General features: G+C 43.4%; 1 protein-coding gene across 2 annotated transcripts in view; it reads right to left on the minus strand.

The window, feature by feature from the left end:
* Positions 1 to 1790: 1790 nt before the first annotated feature.
* slc6a11b (solute carrier family 6 member 11b) overlaps positions 1791 to 16061 on the minus strand; it is a 91191-nt gene continuing 76920 nt past the window's right edge. For both annotated transcript variants that reach the window (XM_071336927.1, XM_071336926.1), the window contains exons 13-15: positions 13914 to 14014; positions 13508 to 13678; positions 1791 to 10135 (exon numbers count right to left, since the gene is read on the minus strand). In XM_071336927.1, coding sequence (XP_071193028.1) covers positions 9983 to 10135; positions 13508 to 13678; positions 13914 to 14014 — 425 coding nt within the window. In that variant the 3' untranslated portion in view covers positions 1791 to 9982. The remainder of the gene's footprint in view (positions 10136 to 13507; positions 13679 to 13913; positions 14015 to 16061) is intronic.

Below are 16061 nucleotides of genomic sequence, written 5' to 3' on the forward strand. Positions count from 1 at the left end.
ACAAATCAGTGCTAAAGGAGAAACATTTTAAGTGATTTTCACAAAATTCTAAATGGTGGAAAATTCATCTTGCTGCGAATGTGAAACCTATGAAACAATGTCATGTCTCTAGGCTACACGGGGTCTGACCTTTCAAGGTGTGCAATTTTAATTGCTTGTTATAGCGCCACCATGTGGCCCTTGGGGCCTTTACCATATTTGCTAAGTTGCACAGTCCTGGGCCTTTTCTTCTTCGCTGCTTGAACCCCTAATAATGAACGGCAATATATACGATAGGGTTTCACCAGCGTCACTGCTTAAACCCTTAATAATAATAAATATAGCTGCACACAGCATTGCCGGCGTTCAAGCTGTGGGCCCACTGTGCCACCATTAGGACACATTGGACACTTCTGTACTCTTTACTCTTTACCATCACAAATCAACAAGATCATTCAATGTAGTTTTGATGTATTTTGGACTGTTTTGTTAACTACTTTAAACGTTTTCTTCTCCTGAACAACTGGACCAGTCGGTACGAAATTTGGTATATAGCATCTATGAATACACCTGTTTTTTACGCAACATTTTCTCAAGACTCTAGTCCAAACAATATGGTCGCTATGAACCAATGATCTTGCATGAATGGTTTTCCTGTTAAACAGAGCCCCCAAATGCGGTCAAAAAAATAACCATAAACATAGTCTAAATCCCTGAGCATGTGTGCCAAATTTCATCACTCTGAGTCAAACAGATCAAGAGATATAAACATGTGTCCGTTATAGGGCCACCATGTGGTTGATTTAAATGTTGCCTACGTTGAGTGTTGACAGTGTTTTTTGACGATGTACATCCAGATTTGTTATGATGTGAATAACCATGACTGATTAGGTGGCAGGTAGCCTAGCGGTTAAGAGGTTGGGCCAGTCACCGAAAGATTGTTCCTTTGAGACAGGCACTTAACCTATCGTTGCACTTTCAACATTTTCAATTGTTAAAGCGCCACCATCAATCAATCAATCAATTTTATTTTATATAGCCCTTCGTACATCAGCTAATATCTCGAAGTGCTGTACAGACACCCAGCCTAAAACCCCAAACAGCTAGTAATGCAGGTGTAGAAGCACGGTGGCTAGGAAAAACTCCCTAGAAAGGCCAAAACCTAGGAAGAAACCTAGAGAGGAACCAGGCTATGAGGGGTGGCCAGTCCTCTTCTGGCTGTGCCGGGTGGAGATTATAACAGAACTATGCCAAGATGTTCAAAAATGTTCATAAGTGACAAGCATGGTCAAATAATAATCATGAATAATTTTCAGTTGGCTTTTCATAGCCGATCATCAAGAGTTGAAAAACAACAGGTCTGGGACAGGTGGCGGTTCCATAACCGCAGGCAGAACAGCTGAAACTGGAATAGCAGCAAGGCCAGGCGGACTGGGGACAGCAAGGAGTCACCACGGGCGGCAGTCCCGACGCATGTGACCATGTGGCCCAATTGGCATGGGATTGCATGATTCCTGTGTAGCTCTGTGGGTAGAGCATGGCGCTTGCAATGCCAGGGCTGTGGGTTCAATTACCCCTTGAAAATGTATGCACTCACTACTGTAAGTCACTCTGGATAAATTATGTAAATGAGAGGGTAAGTTGCCAAGTTGCACCTTCCTAGGTCTTACCATCTCAAAGTTAATATTCCACGACGGAATAATAATAAGGATGAACGCCAACAAATACAACAGGGTTTCATGCTGCTGATCCCCTAACTACAACAACAGTGTACTCGTAGTAACCACATGAGATGGAAGTCAAACTCTCTCTTTTTTCTTTTTTGTAATATTTATTTTTAAAAATGGGGTAAGCAAGCAGTTCTTGTGCCCTGTGATTTGAATACCAAAACAATCTGTGTAAAACAGTAACATTAAACAACCTTTTTTTATCCTATTCTTTTTCTCAAAAACGTATGTTTGTTTGAGTGACATATCGAAAGATTCCAAAGAAACAAAAAAGAAAAAGTGCCTTTAGAAAGCATTGACTTATTCCACATTGTATTACAGTCTGAATTCAACATGGATTAAATGTACAGTCCCAGTCTAAAGTGCTGGAACACCTACTCATTCAAGGGTTTTTCTTATTATTATTTTTTGACTATTTTCTACATTGTAGAATAAAAGTGAAGACATCAAAACTATGAAATAACACATATGGAATCATGTAGTAACCAAAAAAAAAATATATATATTTGCCAAGAGTGTGCAAAGCCGTCATCAAGGCAAAGAGTGGCTACTTTGAAGAAAATCTCAAATCTCAAATATATTTTGATTTGTTTAACACTTTTTTTGGTTACTACATGATTCCATATGTGTTATTTCATTGTTTTTATGTCTTCGTTATTACTCAACAATGTAGAAAATAGTAAAAAATTTAAGAAAAACCCTCAAATGAGTAGGTGTGTCCAAACCTTTGACTGGTACTGTATATTTGTTCTTACCAATCAACACACAAAACTCCATAATGACAAAGTGAAAATATGTTTTTAGACATTTTTGAAAATATATTGAAAAGGAAATATCAAATTACACACAAGTATTCAAACCCCCTTTGCTAAGACACTCCAAATTGAGCTTTACGTGCAATTCAATTTGCTTTGATCATCCTTGAGATGTCGCTACAACTTGATTGGAGTCCAACCTGTAGCCAATTGAATTGTTCGGACATGATTTAGAAAGAAACACACCTGGCTCTACAAGGTCCCACAGTTGACAGTGTATGTCAGAGCAGAAACTACATCATATTTCACGAAGTCCAAGGAACTGTTCATAGATCTCCAATAGAGAATAGTGACGAGGCATATATCTGGGGAAGGGTATAAAACAATTTCTAGAATGTTGAAAAGTTTCCAAGAGCACAGTGGTCAGCATCATTGGGAAAGGAATAAACATATGGAACTACCAGACTGATTAGAGCTGGCTGTCTGACCAAACTAAACAACCAGGCAAGAAGTTCCTTGGCCAGGGAGGTGACCAAGAACCCATTGAACCACTCTGACAGAACTACAGAGTTTCCTTGGCTGAGATGGGAGAACCTACCAGAAGGACACCACTTCACCAGTCTGGGCTTTATGGGAGAGACGGAAGCCACTCCTGAGAAAAAAGGCACATGACTGCACGCCTGGAGTTAATTTGCAAAAAGGCACCTGAAAGACTCTGAGCACATAAGGCAAAAGATTATGTGGTCTGATGAGACAAAAATGTAACTCTGTGGCCTGAACGCAAAGCGGTATGTCTGGAGAAAACCAGGCACAGCTCATCACCCATCTAACACCATCGAACTGTGAAGCATGGTGGTGGCAGCATCATGCTATGGAGATGCTTTTCAGTGGCAGGGACTGGGAAACTGGTAAGGACAGAGGGAACAATGAATGGAGCCAAATACACAACAAACTCTTGAAGAGATCCTGCTTCAGAGTGTAAACGACCTTAGACTGGGGGCAAAGATTTACATTCCAACAGGACAATGACCCCAAGCAGACAGCCAAAGCAACACTGGAATGGTTTCAGAACAAGAATGTGAAAGTCCTTGAGTGGCCTAGCCAAAGCCCAGACTTGAATCTAATAGACAATCTGTGGAAAGACTTGAAGATTGCTGTTCACCTCCACTCCCAATCCAACTTAACAGAGCTTGAGAAAATCTGCAAGGAAGAAAATCCCCAAATCCAGATGTACAAAACTGATACAGACATACCCAAGACGACTCAAAGCTGATACAGACATACCCAGGACGACTCAAAGCGGATACAGACATACCCAAGACGACTCAAAGCGGATACAGACATACCCAAGACGACTCAAAGCGGATACAGACATACCCAAGACGACTCAAAGCTGATAAAGACATACCCAAGACGACTCAAAGCTGATACAGACATACCCAAGACGACTCAAAGCGGATACAGACATACCTAAGACGACTCAAAGCGGATACAGACATACACAAGATGACTCAAAGCTGATACAGACATACCCAAGACGACTCAAAGCTGATACAGATATAACCAAGACGACTCAAAGCGGAATCAGACATACCCAAGACGACTCAAAGCGGATACAGACATACCTAAGACGACTCAAAGCGGATACAGACATACACAAGATGACTCAAAGCTGATACAGACATACCCAAGACGACTCAAAGCTGATACAGATATAACCAAGACGACTCAAAGCTGATACAGACATACCCAAGATGACTCAAAGCTGATACAGACATACCCAAGACGACTCAAAGCTGATACAGACATACCCAAGACGACTCAAAGCTGATACAGACATACCCAAGACGACTCAAAGCTGATACAGACATACCCAAGACGACTCAAAGCTGATACAGATATAACCAAGACGAATCAAAGCTGATACAGACATACCCAAGACGACTCAAAGCTGATACAGACATACCCAAGACGACTCAAAGCTGATACAGACATACCCAAGATGACTCAAAGCTGATACAGACATACCCAAGACGACTCAAAGCTGATAAAGACCTACCCAAGACGACTCAAAGCTGATACAGACATACCCAAGACGACTCAAAGCTGATACAGACATACCCAAGACGACTCACAGCTGATACAGACATACCCAAGACGACTCAAAGCTGATACAGACATACCCAAGACGACTCAAAGCTGTTACAGACATACCCAAGACGACTCACAGCTGATACAGACATACCCAAGACGACTCAAAGCTGATACAGACATACCCAAGACGACTCAAAGTTGATACAGACATACCCAAGACGACTCAAAGCTGATACAGACATACCCAAGACGACTCACAGCTGATACAGACATACCCAAGACGACTCAAAGCTGATACAGACATACCCAAGACGACTCAAAGCTGTTACAGACATACCCAAGACGACTCACAGCTGATACAGACATACCCAAGACGACTCAAAGCTGATACAGACATACCCAAGACGACTCAAAGTTGATACAGACATAACCAAGACGACTCAAAGCTGATACAGACATACCCAAGACGACTCAAAGCTGATACAGACATACCCAAGACGACTCAAAGCTGATACAGACATACCCAAGACGACTCAAAGCTGATTCAGACATACCCAAGATGACTCAAAGCTGATACAGACATACCCAAGATGACTCAAAGCTGATACAGACATACCCAAGACGACTCAAAGCTGATACAGACATACCCAAGATGACTCAAAGCTGATCCAGACATACCCAAGACGACTCAAAGCTGACACAGACATACCCAAGACGACTCAAAGCTTTAATCGCCACCAAAGGTGCTTCTACAAAGTATTGACTCGGGGGTGTGAATACTTATGTCAATTAGGTAGTTCTGTATTTCATTTTCAATACACTTTGCAAACATTTCTAAAAACATGTTTTGACTTTGTCATTATGAGGTATTGTGTGTAGATGGGTAAGAAGACAATTGGGGGTACGAGTACTTTCTGAAGGCCCTGCCTATTTGTTTGTCTCATATGGCACGGTATTCCCAACATAGATTCACCAGAGACCAATGGGTAGTGCACTACTTTTCACCAGAGACCAATGGGTAGGGCACTACTTTTCACCAGAGACCAATGGGTAGTGCACTACTTTTCACCAGAGACCAATGGGTAGGGCACTACTTTTCACCAGAGACCAATGGGTAGGGCACTACTTTTCACCAGAGACCAATGGGTAGTGCACTACTTTTCACCAGAGACCAATGGGTAGTGCACTACTTAGCAAATAGGGTTCAGTTTAGGATGCCTTTTCACACTTCATCTATAAAGAAATAAGACCACAAAACATTTCTACTAGGATGTAAACATATACATCAATCTCCAGTGTTAAAACAAGCTGTTAAAATAACGCCACACATTATTTAAGTTGCACAAACGTCAGTGAAGATGACAGAGAGAGTAGAGACCACAGATAACAGAGAGGTGATAGAGAGTAGAGACCACAGATAACAGAGAGGTGATAGAGAGTAGAGACCACAGATAACAGAGAGGTGATAGAGAGTAGAGACCACAGATAACAGAGTGGTGATAGAGAGAGTAGAGACCACCGATAACAGAGAGGTGATAGAGAGAGTAGAGACCACAGATAACAGAGAGGTGATAGAGAGAGTAGAGACCACAGATAACAGAGAGGTGATAGAGAGAGTAGAGACCACAGATAACAGAGAGGTGATAGAGAGAGTAGAGACCACAGATAACAGAGAGGTGATAGAGAGAGTAGAGACCACAGCTAACAGAGTGGTGATAGAGAGAGTAGAGACGACAGATAACAGAGTGGTGATAGAGAGTAGAGACCACCAATAACAGAGAGGTGATAGAGAGTAGAGACCACAGATAACAGAGTGGTGATAGAGAGTAGAGACCACAGATAACAGAGTGGTGATAGAGAGTAGAGACCACAGATAACAGAGTGGTGATAGAGAGTAGAGACCACAGATAACAGAGTGGTGATAGAGAGAGTAGAGACCACAGATAACAGAGTGGTGATAGAGAGTAGAGACCACAGATAACAGAGTGGTGATAGAGAGAGTAGAGACCACAGATAACAGAGAGGTGATAGAGAGAGTAGAGACCACAGATAACAGAGAGGTGATAGAGAGAGTAGAGACCACAGATAACAGAGAGGTGATAGAGAGAGTAGAGACCACAGATAACAGAGAGGTGATAGAGAGAGTAGAGACCACAGATAACAGAGAGGTGATAGAGAGAGTAGAGACCACAGATAACAGAGAGGATAGAGAGAGTAGAGACCACAGAAAACAGAGAGGTGATAGAGAGAGTAGAGACCACAGATAACAGAGAGGTGATAGAGAGTAGAGACCACAGATAACAGAGAGGATAGAGAGAGTAGAGACCACAGATAACAGAGAGGATAGAGAGAGTAGAGACCACAGATAACAGAGAGGATAGAGAGAGTAGAGACCACAGATAACAGAGAGGATAGAGAGAGTAGAGACCACAGATAACAGAGAGGATAGAGAGAGTAGAGACCACAGATAACAGAGAGGATAGAGAGAGTAGAGACCACAGATAACAGAGAGGATAGAGAGAGTAGAGACCACAGATAATATAGTGGTGATAGAGAGAGTAGAGACCACAGAGATAGAAAGTAACGCTCCTCCAGGCACAGTGTTGGATGAACACCGGTGGGCCAATCAACACTCCTCCAGGTTTTTTCCCCCCTAACAAGCACGATTCATCTGAACCAATCACAATCCTGATGATTGGTAGAATGAAGTGTGAATCAGCCAATCAAGGTCCTGATGAGCAGCAGCTGATTAGGTAAAATCAGGTCTGTTAGCGCAGGGCTGGAGAAAAAGCCTGCACTGCATGCTCTCCAGGAAGCGGACTAGTCACACCGCAGTAGACAGGACCAATTAGCAGCTAGTGGCCACAAAGAGCTGATTGGACAAGGAAGATGGGGCGGGGCGACTGTGGATGAGACCAGCTCATTCCGCCCCCTACTTAAGGCCAAAACCAGCTAGTGTCACAATCAACGAGGAGGAGGAAGACGAGGGAGGAGAAGGAGGAAGAGGAGGGGGGGGAGAGGGAGACGGTTCTGTCTGTCTCTCTATCTATCTGGACTCTGAGCCGAACGGAGCAGAGCAGAACCGAAGAAATGACGAGACGCGCATCGTCTGTTTAGATTAAACTCTAATCGCTGTGAAACGACTGAGGAGAAAGTAGACGGCATTGCTGACACTGACACTGAAACTAACTCGGCCTGCGAGTCAGTCAGAGATGACGAAGGGGACTAAGGAGCTTTCAACCAGGGCTGGAGCACAGTGCTCCACTACCTCTTTAAGACGAGGGAAGGGTAGAGTTACAAAAATCACAGAATCACGGGGGTAGCCGGGCACAAATCCTCCACCCAGAGTTTCTGGAAAACCCAAGAACTTGGGGAAAGTTTATATAATTTTGCAAACCTGGGAAGGAGGTTCTCTCTATAAGTTTATAACATCCCTGGGGAGGAGGTTCTCTCTATAAGTTTATAACATCCCTGGGGAGGAGATTCTCTCTATAAGTTTATAACATCCCTGGGGAGGAGATCCTCTCTATAAGTTTATAACATCACTGGGAGGAGGTTCTCTCTATAAATGTATAACATCCCTGGGGAGGAGGTTCTCTCTATAAATGTATAACAACCCTGGGGAGGAGGTTCTCTCTATAAATGTATAACATCCCTGGGGAGGAGGTTCTCTCTATAAATGTATAACAACCCTGGGGAGGAGGTTCTCTCTATAAATGTATAACATCCCTGGGAAGGAGGTTCTCTCTATAAATGTATAACATCCCTGGGGAGGAGGTTCTCTCTATAAGTTTATACCATCCCTGGGAGGAGGTTCTCTCTATAAATGTATAACAACCCTGGGGAGGAGGGTCTCTCTATAAATGTATAACATCCCTGGGGAGGAGGTTCTCTCTATAAGTTTATAACATCCCTGGGGAGGAGATTCTCTCTATAAGTTTATAACATCCCTGGGGAGGAGATTCTCTCTATAAGTTTATAACATCACTGGGAGGAGGTTCTCTCTATAAATGTATAACATCCCTGGGGAGGAGGTTCTCTCTATAAATGTATAACATCCCTGGGAAGGAGGTTCTCTCTATTAGTTTATAACATCCCTGGGAGGAGGTTCTCTCTATAAGTTTATAACATCCCTGGGAGGAGGTTCTCTCTATAAATGTATAACATCCCTGGGGAGGAGGTTCTCTCTATAAGTTTATAACATCCCTGTGAAGGAGGTTCTCTCTATAAGTTTATAACATCCCTGGGGAGGAGGTTCTCTCTATAAATGTATAACATCCCTGGGAAGGAGGTTCTCTCTATTAGTTTATAACATCCCTGGGAGGAGGTTCTCTCTATAAGTTTATAACATCCCTGGGAGGAGGTTCTCTCTATAAATGTATAACATCCCTGGGGAGGAGGTTCTCTCTATTAGTTTATAACATCCCTGGGGAGGAGGTTCTCTCTATAAGTTTATAACATCCCTGGGAAGGAGGTTCTCTCTATAAGTTTATAACATCCCTGTGAAGGAGATCCTCTCTAAACACACAATACACTTCAGAATGGTCCCAGCAGTACTGCTGTACACTGACTGGACAAAACATTAAGAACACCTGCTCTTTCCATGACATAGACCGACCATCTGAATGCAGGTGAAAGCTATGATCCCTTATTGATCTCGCTTGTTAAATCCACTTTAAGCAGTGTAGATGAAGGGGAGGAGACATGGTAAAGAAGGATTTTTAAGGCTTGAGATAATTGAGTCATGGATTGTGTATGTGTTTCATTTAGAAGGTGAATGGGCCTTTGAACGGGATGTGTTAGTAGATGCTGCTGTGGGTTTTTCACGATCAACAGTTTCCTGTTTGTCTCAAGAATGATCCACCACCCAAAGGACATCCAGCCAACTTGACACAAATGTGGGGAAACATTGGGAGTCAACAAAGGGGGCCAGCATCTCTGTGGAACGCTTTCGACACCTTGTAGAGTCCATGTCCCGACGAATTGAGTTGGGGGGGGTCATGGAAGGTGTTCTTAATGTTTTGTATACTCAGTGCATGAGTTAGATAAAGACCTAGAGTTGTACAGCACATTGATAGCATCCTAAGAGTACAGTGACACAAATAACTTGGCAAGATATCGTGCCGATCTCAATCAATAAACTTGATATTCTTCTAATCGTTAAAAAATATATCTTTAAGTCATAATGTTAACGTAGATGATGTGTTAATAAAGTTTGCGCCAAAAAAAAAAAAAGAAGCATGACTAATAATTATGTGAAAACTTCTTTCTCTTTTAAAAAAAACAAACAAAATAAAACAGTCCTTTATTCTCTTCTGTTTGTTGTTTGTTTGTTTGTTTGTTTCTTGTTGTTGTTGTCTTCATTGTGGTTGTGGTTGTGGTTGTGGACAGACAGAGGCTTGGTCAGTGACAGGACTTTGAGAAGCGTTAGAAATGGGTCTCCTTCTCTGTGATGGTAGATATCTTTGCAGCTTTCTTTGACTCTTTGCTGGGCTTGGGTCTGATGGTGAAGGGGCTCATACCAGCCAGTTTACCTCTCATCACCAGATCTGGACTGGGGGTGGTCAGGAACGTCATCCTCTGTAGAGGAGGGAGAGAGGGAGAGAGAGGCGTTATATGACTGAGATCTGGACTGGGGGTGGTCAGGAACATCATTTACATTTACATTTAAGTCATTTAGCAGACGCTCTTATCCAGAGCGACTTACAAATTGGTGCATTCACCTTATGACATCCAGTGGTAGAGGAGGGAGAGGAGGACAGATTGGGGAGAGAAGGAGAAGGGAGATTCTCATTAGATCCTGCTGAGGTGGGACAATGGATCTAAGGTCCGTTTTGCGTCCTCCGCCTCACATATGGTTTATATCTGAGCCCTCATTGGTAATGCTATCTGCAGTGATGTGAGTGTTACGGACGTCACGCCGCTTGCTTAGCGAGTATCACTTCCTCCTTGTTCGGCTCATGCCGGTCTCGAACCGAGGACCTCTGCATCGCTAAATACACGCGGCCGCCCTCCTTGACAACGTACCAAACGGGACGATCTAAAGAACACACTGTTATAAAATGTTCATGAAGTCAGTTTTGTTTACGAATTGAAGCAACAGCCAGTAGTCTCTTGTATGCTCAGGTCCAACCAGCCCTCACTCACCTGCTTCTCTCAGCATCAACCTACCAGCCCTCACTCACCTGCTTCTCTCAGCATCAACCTACCAGCCCTCACTCACCTGCTTCTCTCAGCATTCCCTACCAGCCCTCACTCGCCTGCTTCTCTCAGCATCCCCTACCAGCCCTCACTCACCTGCTTCTCTCAGCATCAACCTACCAGCCCTCACTCGCCTGCTTCTCTCAGCATTCCCTACCAGCCCTCACTCGCCTGCTTCTCTCAGCATTCCCTACCAGCCCTCACTCAGTTTAAAAAATATATAATTTAGCCGGGATGGCGAGTGGGGAATTGGCTTTGGGGGTGACCAGTGAAATATACCTCCTGGAGCTCGTACTACGGGTGGGTGCTGCTATGGAGACCAGTGAGCTGGGATAAGGCGGGGCTTTACCTAGCAAAGACCCATAGATGACCTGGAGCCAGTGGGTTTAGTGACGAATATGTAGCGAGGGCCAGCCAACGAGAGCGTACAGGTCGCAGTGGTGGGTAGCATATGGGGCTTTGGTGACAAAACGGATGGCACTGTGATAGACTGCATCCAGTTTGCTGAGTAGAGTGTTGGAGGCTATTTTGTAAAAGACATCGCCGAAGTCAAGGATTGGTAGGATAGTCAGTTTTACGAGGGTATGTTTGGCAGCATGAGTGAAGGATGCTTTGTTGCAAAATAGGAAGCCGATTCTAGATTTAATTTTGGATTGGAGATGCTTAATGTGAGTCTGGAAGGAGAGTTTACAGTCTAGCCAGACTCCTAGGTATTTGTAGTTGTCCACATATTCTAAGTCAGAACCGTCCAGAGTAGTGATGCTCGACGGGCGAGCAGGTGCGGGCAGCGATCGGTTGAAGAGCATGCATTTAGTTTTACTTGTATTTAAGAGCAGTTGGAGGCCATGGAAGGAGAGTTGTATGGCATTGAAGCTCATCTGGAGGTTAGTTAACACAGTGTCCAAAGAAGGGCCAGAAGTATACAGAATGTAGGCCTAACGGAAGCCTAAACAATATCAAAAATACATGTATTTCTGGTGCTCCTTAAATTCTGTTGGAGCATGTTTTAAAAGTTGGGAGCAGTGTGTTTGTGGGAGAGACGGAGTGGTGTGTGTGTGTGTGTGTGTGTGTGTGTGTGTGTGTGTGTGTGTGTGTGTGTGTGTGTGTGTGTGTGTGTGTGTTTATGAGAGAGGAAGGGAGGGAGAGTGTCTCTGAAGAGTAGAGAAGGTTTCATGCAGTGTTGTCCCCTTGACTGACACAATGACATACACATCATTATGCATGTATTTTCCTTCCTCCCATTCCTCCAACCCAAATCACAGGGAGACCTTTGGATATGAGCAAATCCGTCAATCTATGCAGTATTCTATTATACAACAGTTTGAAGTGTGAATTCAACGTGTTGTATTGAGTAGAAATGTGAACACTGGAGAACTTTTAGAAAACGTGACCACGGATGGACTATCAGCGTGACTATCAGCATGATTATCAGCATGATTATCAGCGTGACTATCAGTGTGACTATCAGTGTGACTATCAGCGTGACTATCAGCGTGACTATCAGCGTGACTATCAGCGTGACTATCAGCGTGACTATCAGCGTGACTATCAGCGTGACTATCAGTGTGACTGTCAGCGTGACTATCAGTGTGACTATCAGCGTGACTATCAGTGTGACTATCAGTGTGACTATCAGCGTGACTATCAGCGTGACTATCAGCGTGACTATCAGCGTGACTATCAGCGTGACTATCAGCGTGACTATCAGCGTGACTATCAGCGTGACTATCAGCGTGACTATCAGCGTGACTGTCAGCGTGACTGTCAGCGTGACTATCAGTGTGACTATCAGCGTGACTATCAGCGTGACTATCAGTGTGACTATCAGCGTGACTATCAGCATGACTATCATCGTGACTATCAGTGTGACTATCAGCGTGACTATCAGCGTGACTATCAGCGTGACTATCAGTGTGACTATCAGCGTGACTATCAGTGTAACTATCAGCGTGACTGTCAGCGTGACTGTCAGCGTGACTGTCAGCGTGACTATCAGTGTGACTATCAGCGTGACTATCAGCGTGACTATCAGCGTGACTATCAGTGTGACTATCAGCGTGACTATCATCGTGACTATCAGTGTGACTATCAGTGTGACTATCAGCGTGACTATCAGTGTGACTATCAATGTGACTATCAGCGTGACTATCAATGTGACTATCAGTGTGACTATCAGTGTGACTATCAGCGTGACTATCAGTGTGACTATCAATGTGACTATCAGCGTGACTATCAGTGTGACTATCAGCGTGACTATCAGTGTGACTATCAGTGTGACTATCAGCGTGACTATCAGTGTGACTATCAGCGTGACTATCAGTGTGACTATCAGCGTGACTATCAGCGTGACTATCAATGTGACTATCAGCGTGACTATCAGCGTGACTATCAGCGTGACTATCAGTGTGACTATCAATGTGACTATCAGCGTGACTATCAGCGTGACTATCAGTGTGACTATCAATGTGACTATCAATGTGACTATCAACGTGACTATCAATGTGACTATCAGTGTGACTATCAGTGTGACTATCAATGTGACTATCAGTGTGACTATCAGCGTGACTATCAGTGTGACTATCAGTGTGACTATCAGCGTGACTATCAGCGTGACTATCAGTGTGACTATCAGCGTGACTATCAGTGTGACTATCAATGTGACTATCAGTGTGACTATCAGTGTGACCTCTGAGAAGGTTGATTGCGTGATTGATTGATAGTGTATCAGTAACGTTGTAGGGTTAGGGAGACCTCTGAGAAGGTTCCGGGTGTTTTCCACAGCTGTATGATGATTCCAAGGGGAATGCAGACCATGGAGGACAGGGCCATCATCCATCCTATACCGTAGCCCCAGTCTGGGTAGATATACACGTTGTTGTACTTCAGAGGCTTGTACTTAATCAGGAAGAACAGGAAGATACCCTGGGCGAGGAGAGGAGAGGAGAGGAGAGGAGAGGAGAGGAGAGGAGAGGAGAGGAGAGGAGAGGAGAGGAGAGGAGAGGAGAGGAGAGGAGAGGAGAGGAGAGGAGAGCGGAGAGGAGCGGACCGGAGAGGAGAGGAGAGGAGAGGAGAGGAGAGGAAGAGAAGACATTTATTAAACACAGGGAATGAAAAAATTGAAGATGGTTGATTGGTCGATCCAGTGTTCTGAACTCACAGCACAGATGCCTGGGGTCAGCAGCATCCAGCACCATTTGATGAAGATGGCAGGCCGGTATCCAATCATATCCTCGATGTTCATATAGAACCTGTCACTACCTGAAACAAACAGACAGACAGATAGACAGACAGACAGACAGACAGACAGACAGACAGACAGACAGACAGACAGACAGACAGACAGACAGACAGACAGACAGACAGACAGACAGACAGACAGACAGACAGACAGACAGTAAGTAAGGCTGCAAACTGATAGATATCATATGATACGTCTTTTATATCATACCCCCAAGACATGCTAACCTGTCACCATTATAATAACAGGGGAGGTTAGCATTGTATATCATACCCCCAAGACATGCTAACCTCTCACCATTACAATAACAGGGGAGGTTAGCATTTTATATCATACCCCCAAGACATGCTAACCTCTCACCATTACAATAACAGAGGAGGTTAGCATTTTATATCATACCACCAAGACATGCTAACCTCTCACCATTACAATAACAGAGGAGGTTAGCATTTTATATCATACCACCAAGACATGCTAACCTCTCACCATTACAATAACAGGGGAGGTTAGCATTTTATATCATACCACCAAGACATGCTAACCTCTCACCATTACAATAACAGGGGAGGTTAGCCGTTTATATCATACCCCCGAAACATGCTAACCTCTCACCATTACAATAACAGAGGAGGTTAGCATTTTATATCATACCCCCAAGACATGCTAACCTCTCACCATTACAATAACAGGGGAGGTTAGCATTTTATATCATACCCCCAAGACATGCTAACCTCTCACCATTACAATAACAGGGGAGGTTAGCATTTTATATCATACCACCAAGACATGCTAACCTCTCACCATTACAATAACAGGGGAGGTTAGCCGTTTATATCATACCCCCGAAACATGCTAACCTCTCACCATTACAATAACAGAGGAGGTTAGCATTTTATATCATACCCCCAAGACATGCTAACCTCTCACCATTACAATAACAGGGGAGGTTAGCATTTTATATCATACCCCCAAGACATGCTAACCTCTCACCATTACAATAACAGAGGAGGTTAGCATTTTATATCATACCACCAAGACATGCTAACCTCTCACCATTACAATAACAGGGGAGGTTAGCATTTTATATCATACCACCAAGACATGCTAACCTCTCACCATTACAATAACAGGGGAGGTTAGCCGTTTATATCATACCCCCGAAACATGCTAACCTCTCACCATTACAATAACAGAGGAGGTTAGCATTTTATATCATACCACCAAGACATGCTAACCTCTCACCATTACAATAACAGGGGAGGTTAGCCGTTTATATCATACCCCCGAAACATGCTAACCTCTCACCATTACAATAACAGAGGAGGTTAGCATTTTATATCATACCCCCAAGACATGCTAACCTCTCACCATTACAATAACAGAGGAGGTTAGCATGTTGGGGGGGGGGGTATGATATTTGTGTGTCTGTAACTTTCTAACTCATCATTATTCATGATTCATTCAGGATTATCCGTAATCATGGTAGCATCGTCATTAATTTAGAAGTGTTTAGAAACATATTCTATTGTTATTTACAATAAAAGTGAATCAAAAAGTCCTGTAATTTCTTAACGGTTCACCCAAATGAAAGTTGACAGTCTGCACTTTAACCTCATATTCATTGTCTTATTTCAAATCCAACGTGCTGGAGTACAGAGACAAAACTACAACACATTTGTCCCGATACGTTTGGATCTCACTGTAAGAGAAAGCTAGAGCGATATGACTTACTGTACATCCAGCCAATGCATATTGACGGGTTAGATTAACAAAAAATAGAAACGCAACAATTTTCAAAGATTTTACTGAGTTACAGTTCATATACGGAAATCAGTCAATTGAAATAGATTCATTAGGTCCTAATCTATGGATTTCACATGTGCATCTGTTGGTCACAGATATAAAAAAAAAAAGTTATGTGCGTTATGTTATGTTATAAGTTATGTTATCAGAAAACCAGTCAGTATCTGGTATGACCACCATTTGCCTCATGCAGCGCGACACATCTCCTTCACATAGAGTTGATCAGGCTGTTGATTGTGGCCTGTAGAATGTTGTCCCACTCCT

This window comes from Salvelinus alpinus, chromosome 12 (assembly GCF_045679555.1).
Source record: "Salvelinus alpinus chromosome 12, SLU_Salpinus.1, whole genome shotgun sequence".
NCBI classification, from domain to species: Eukaryota; Metazoa; Chordata; class Actinopteri; order Salmoniformes; family Salmonidae; genus Salvelinus; species Salvelinus alpinus.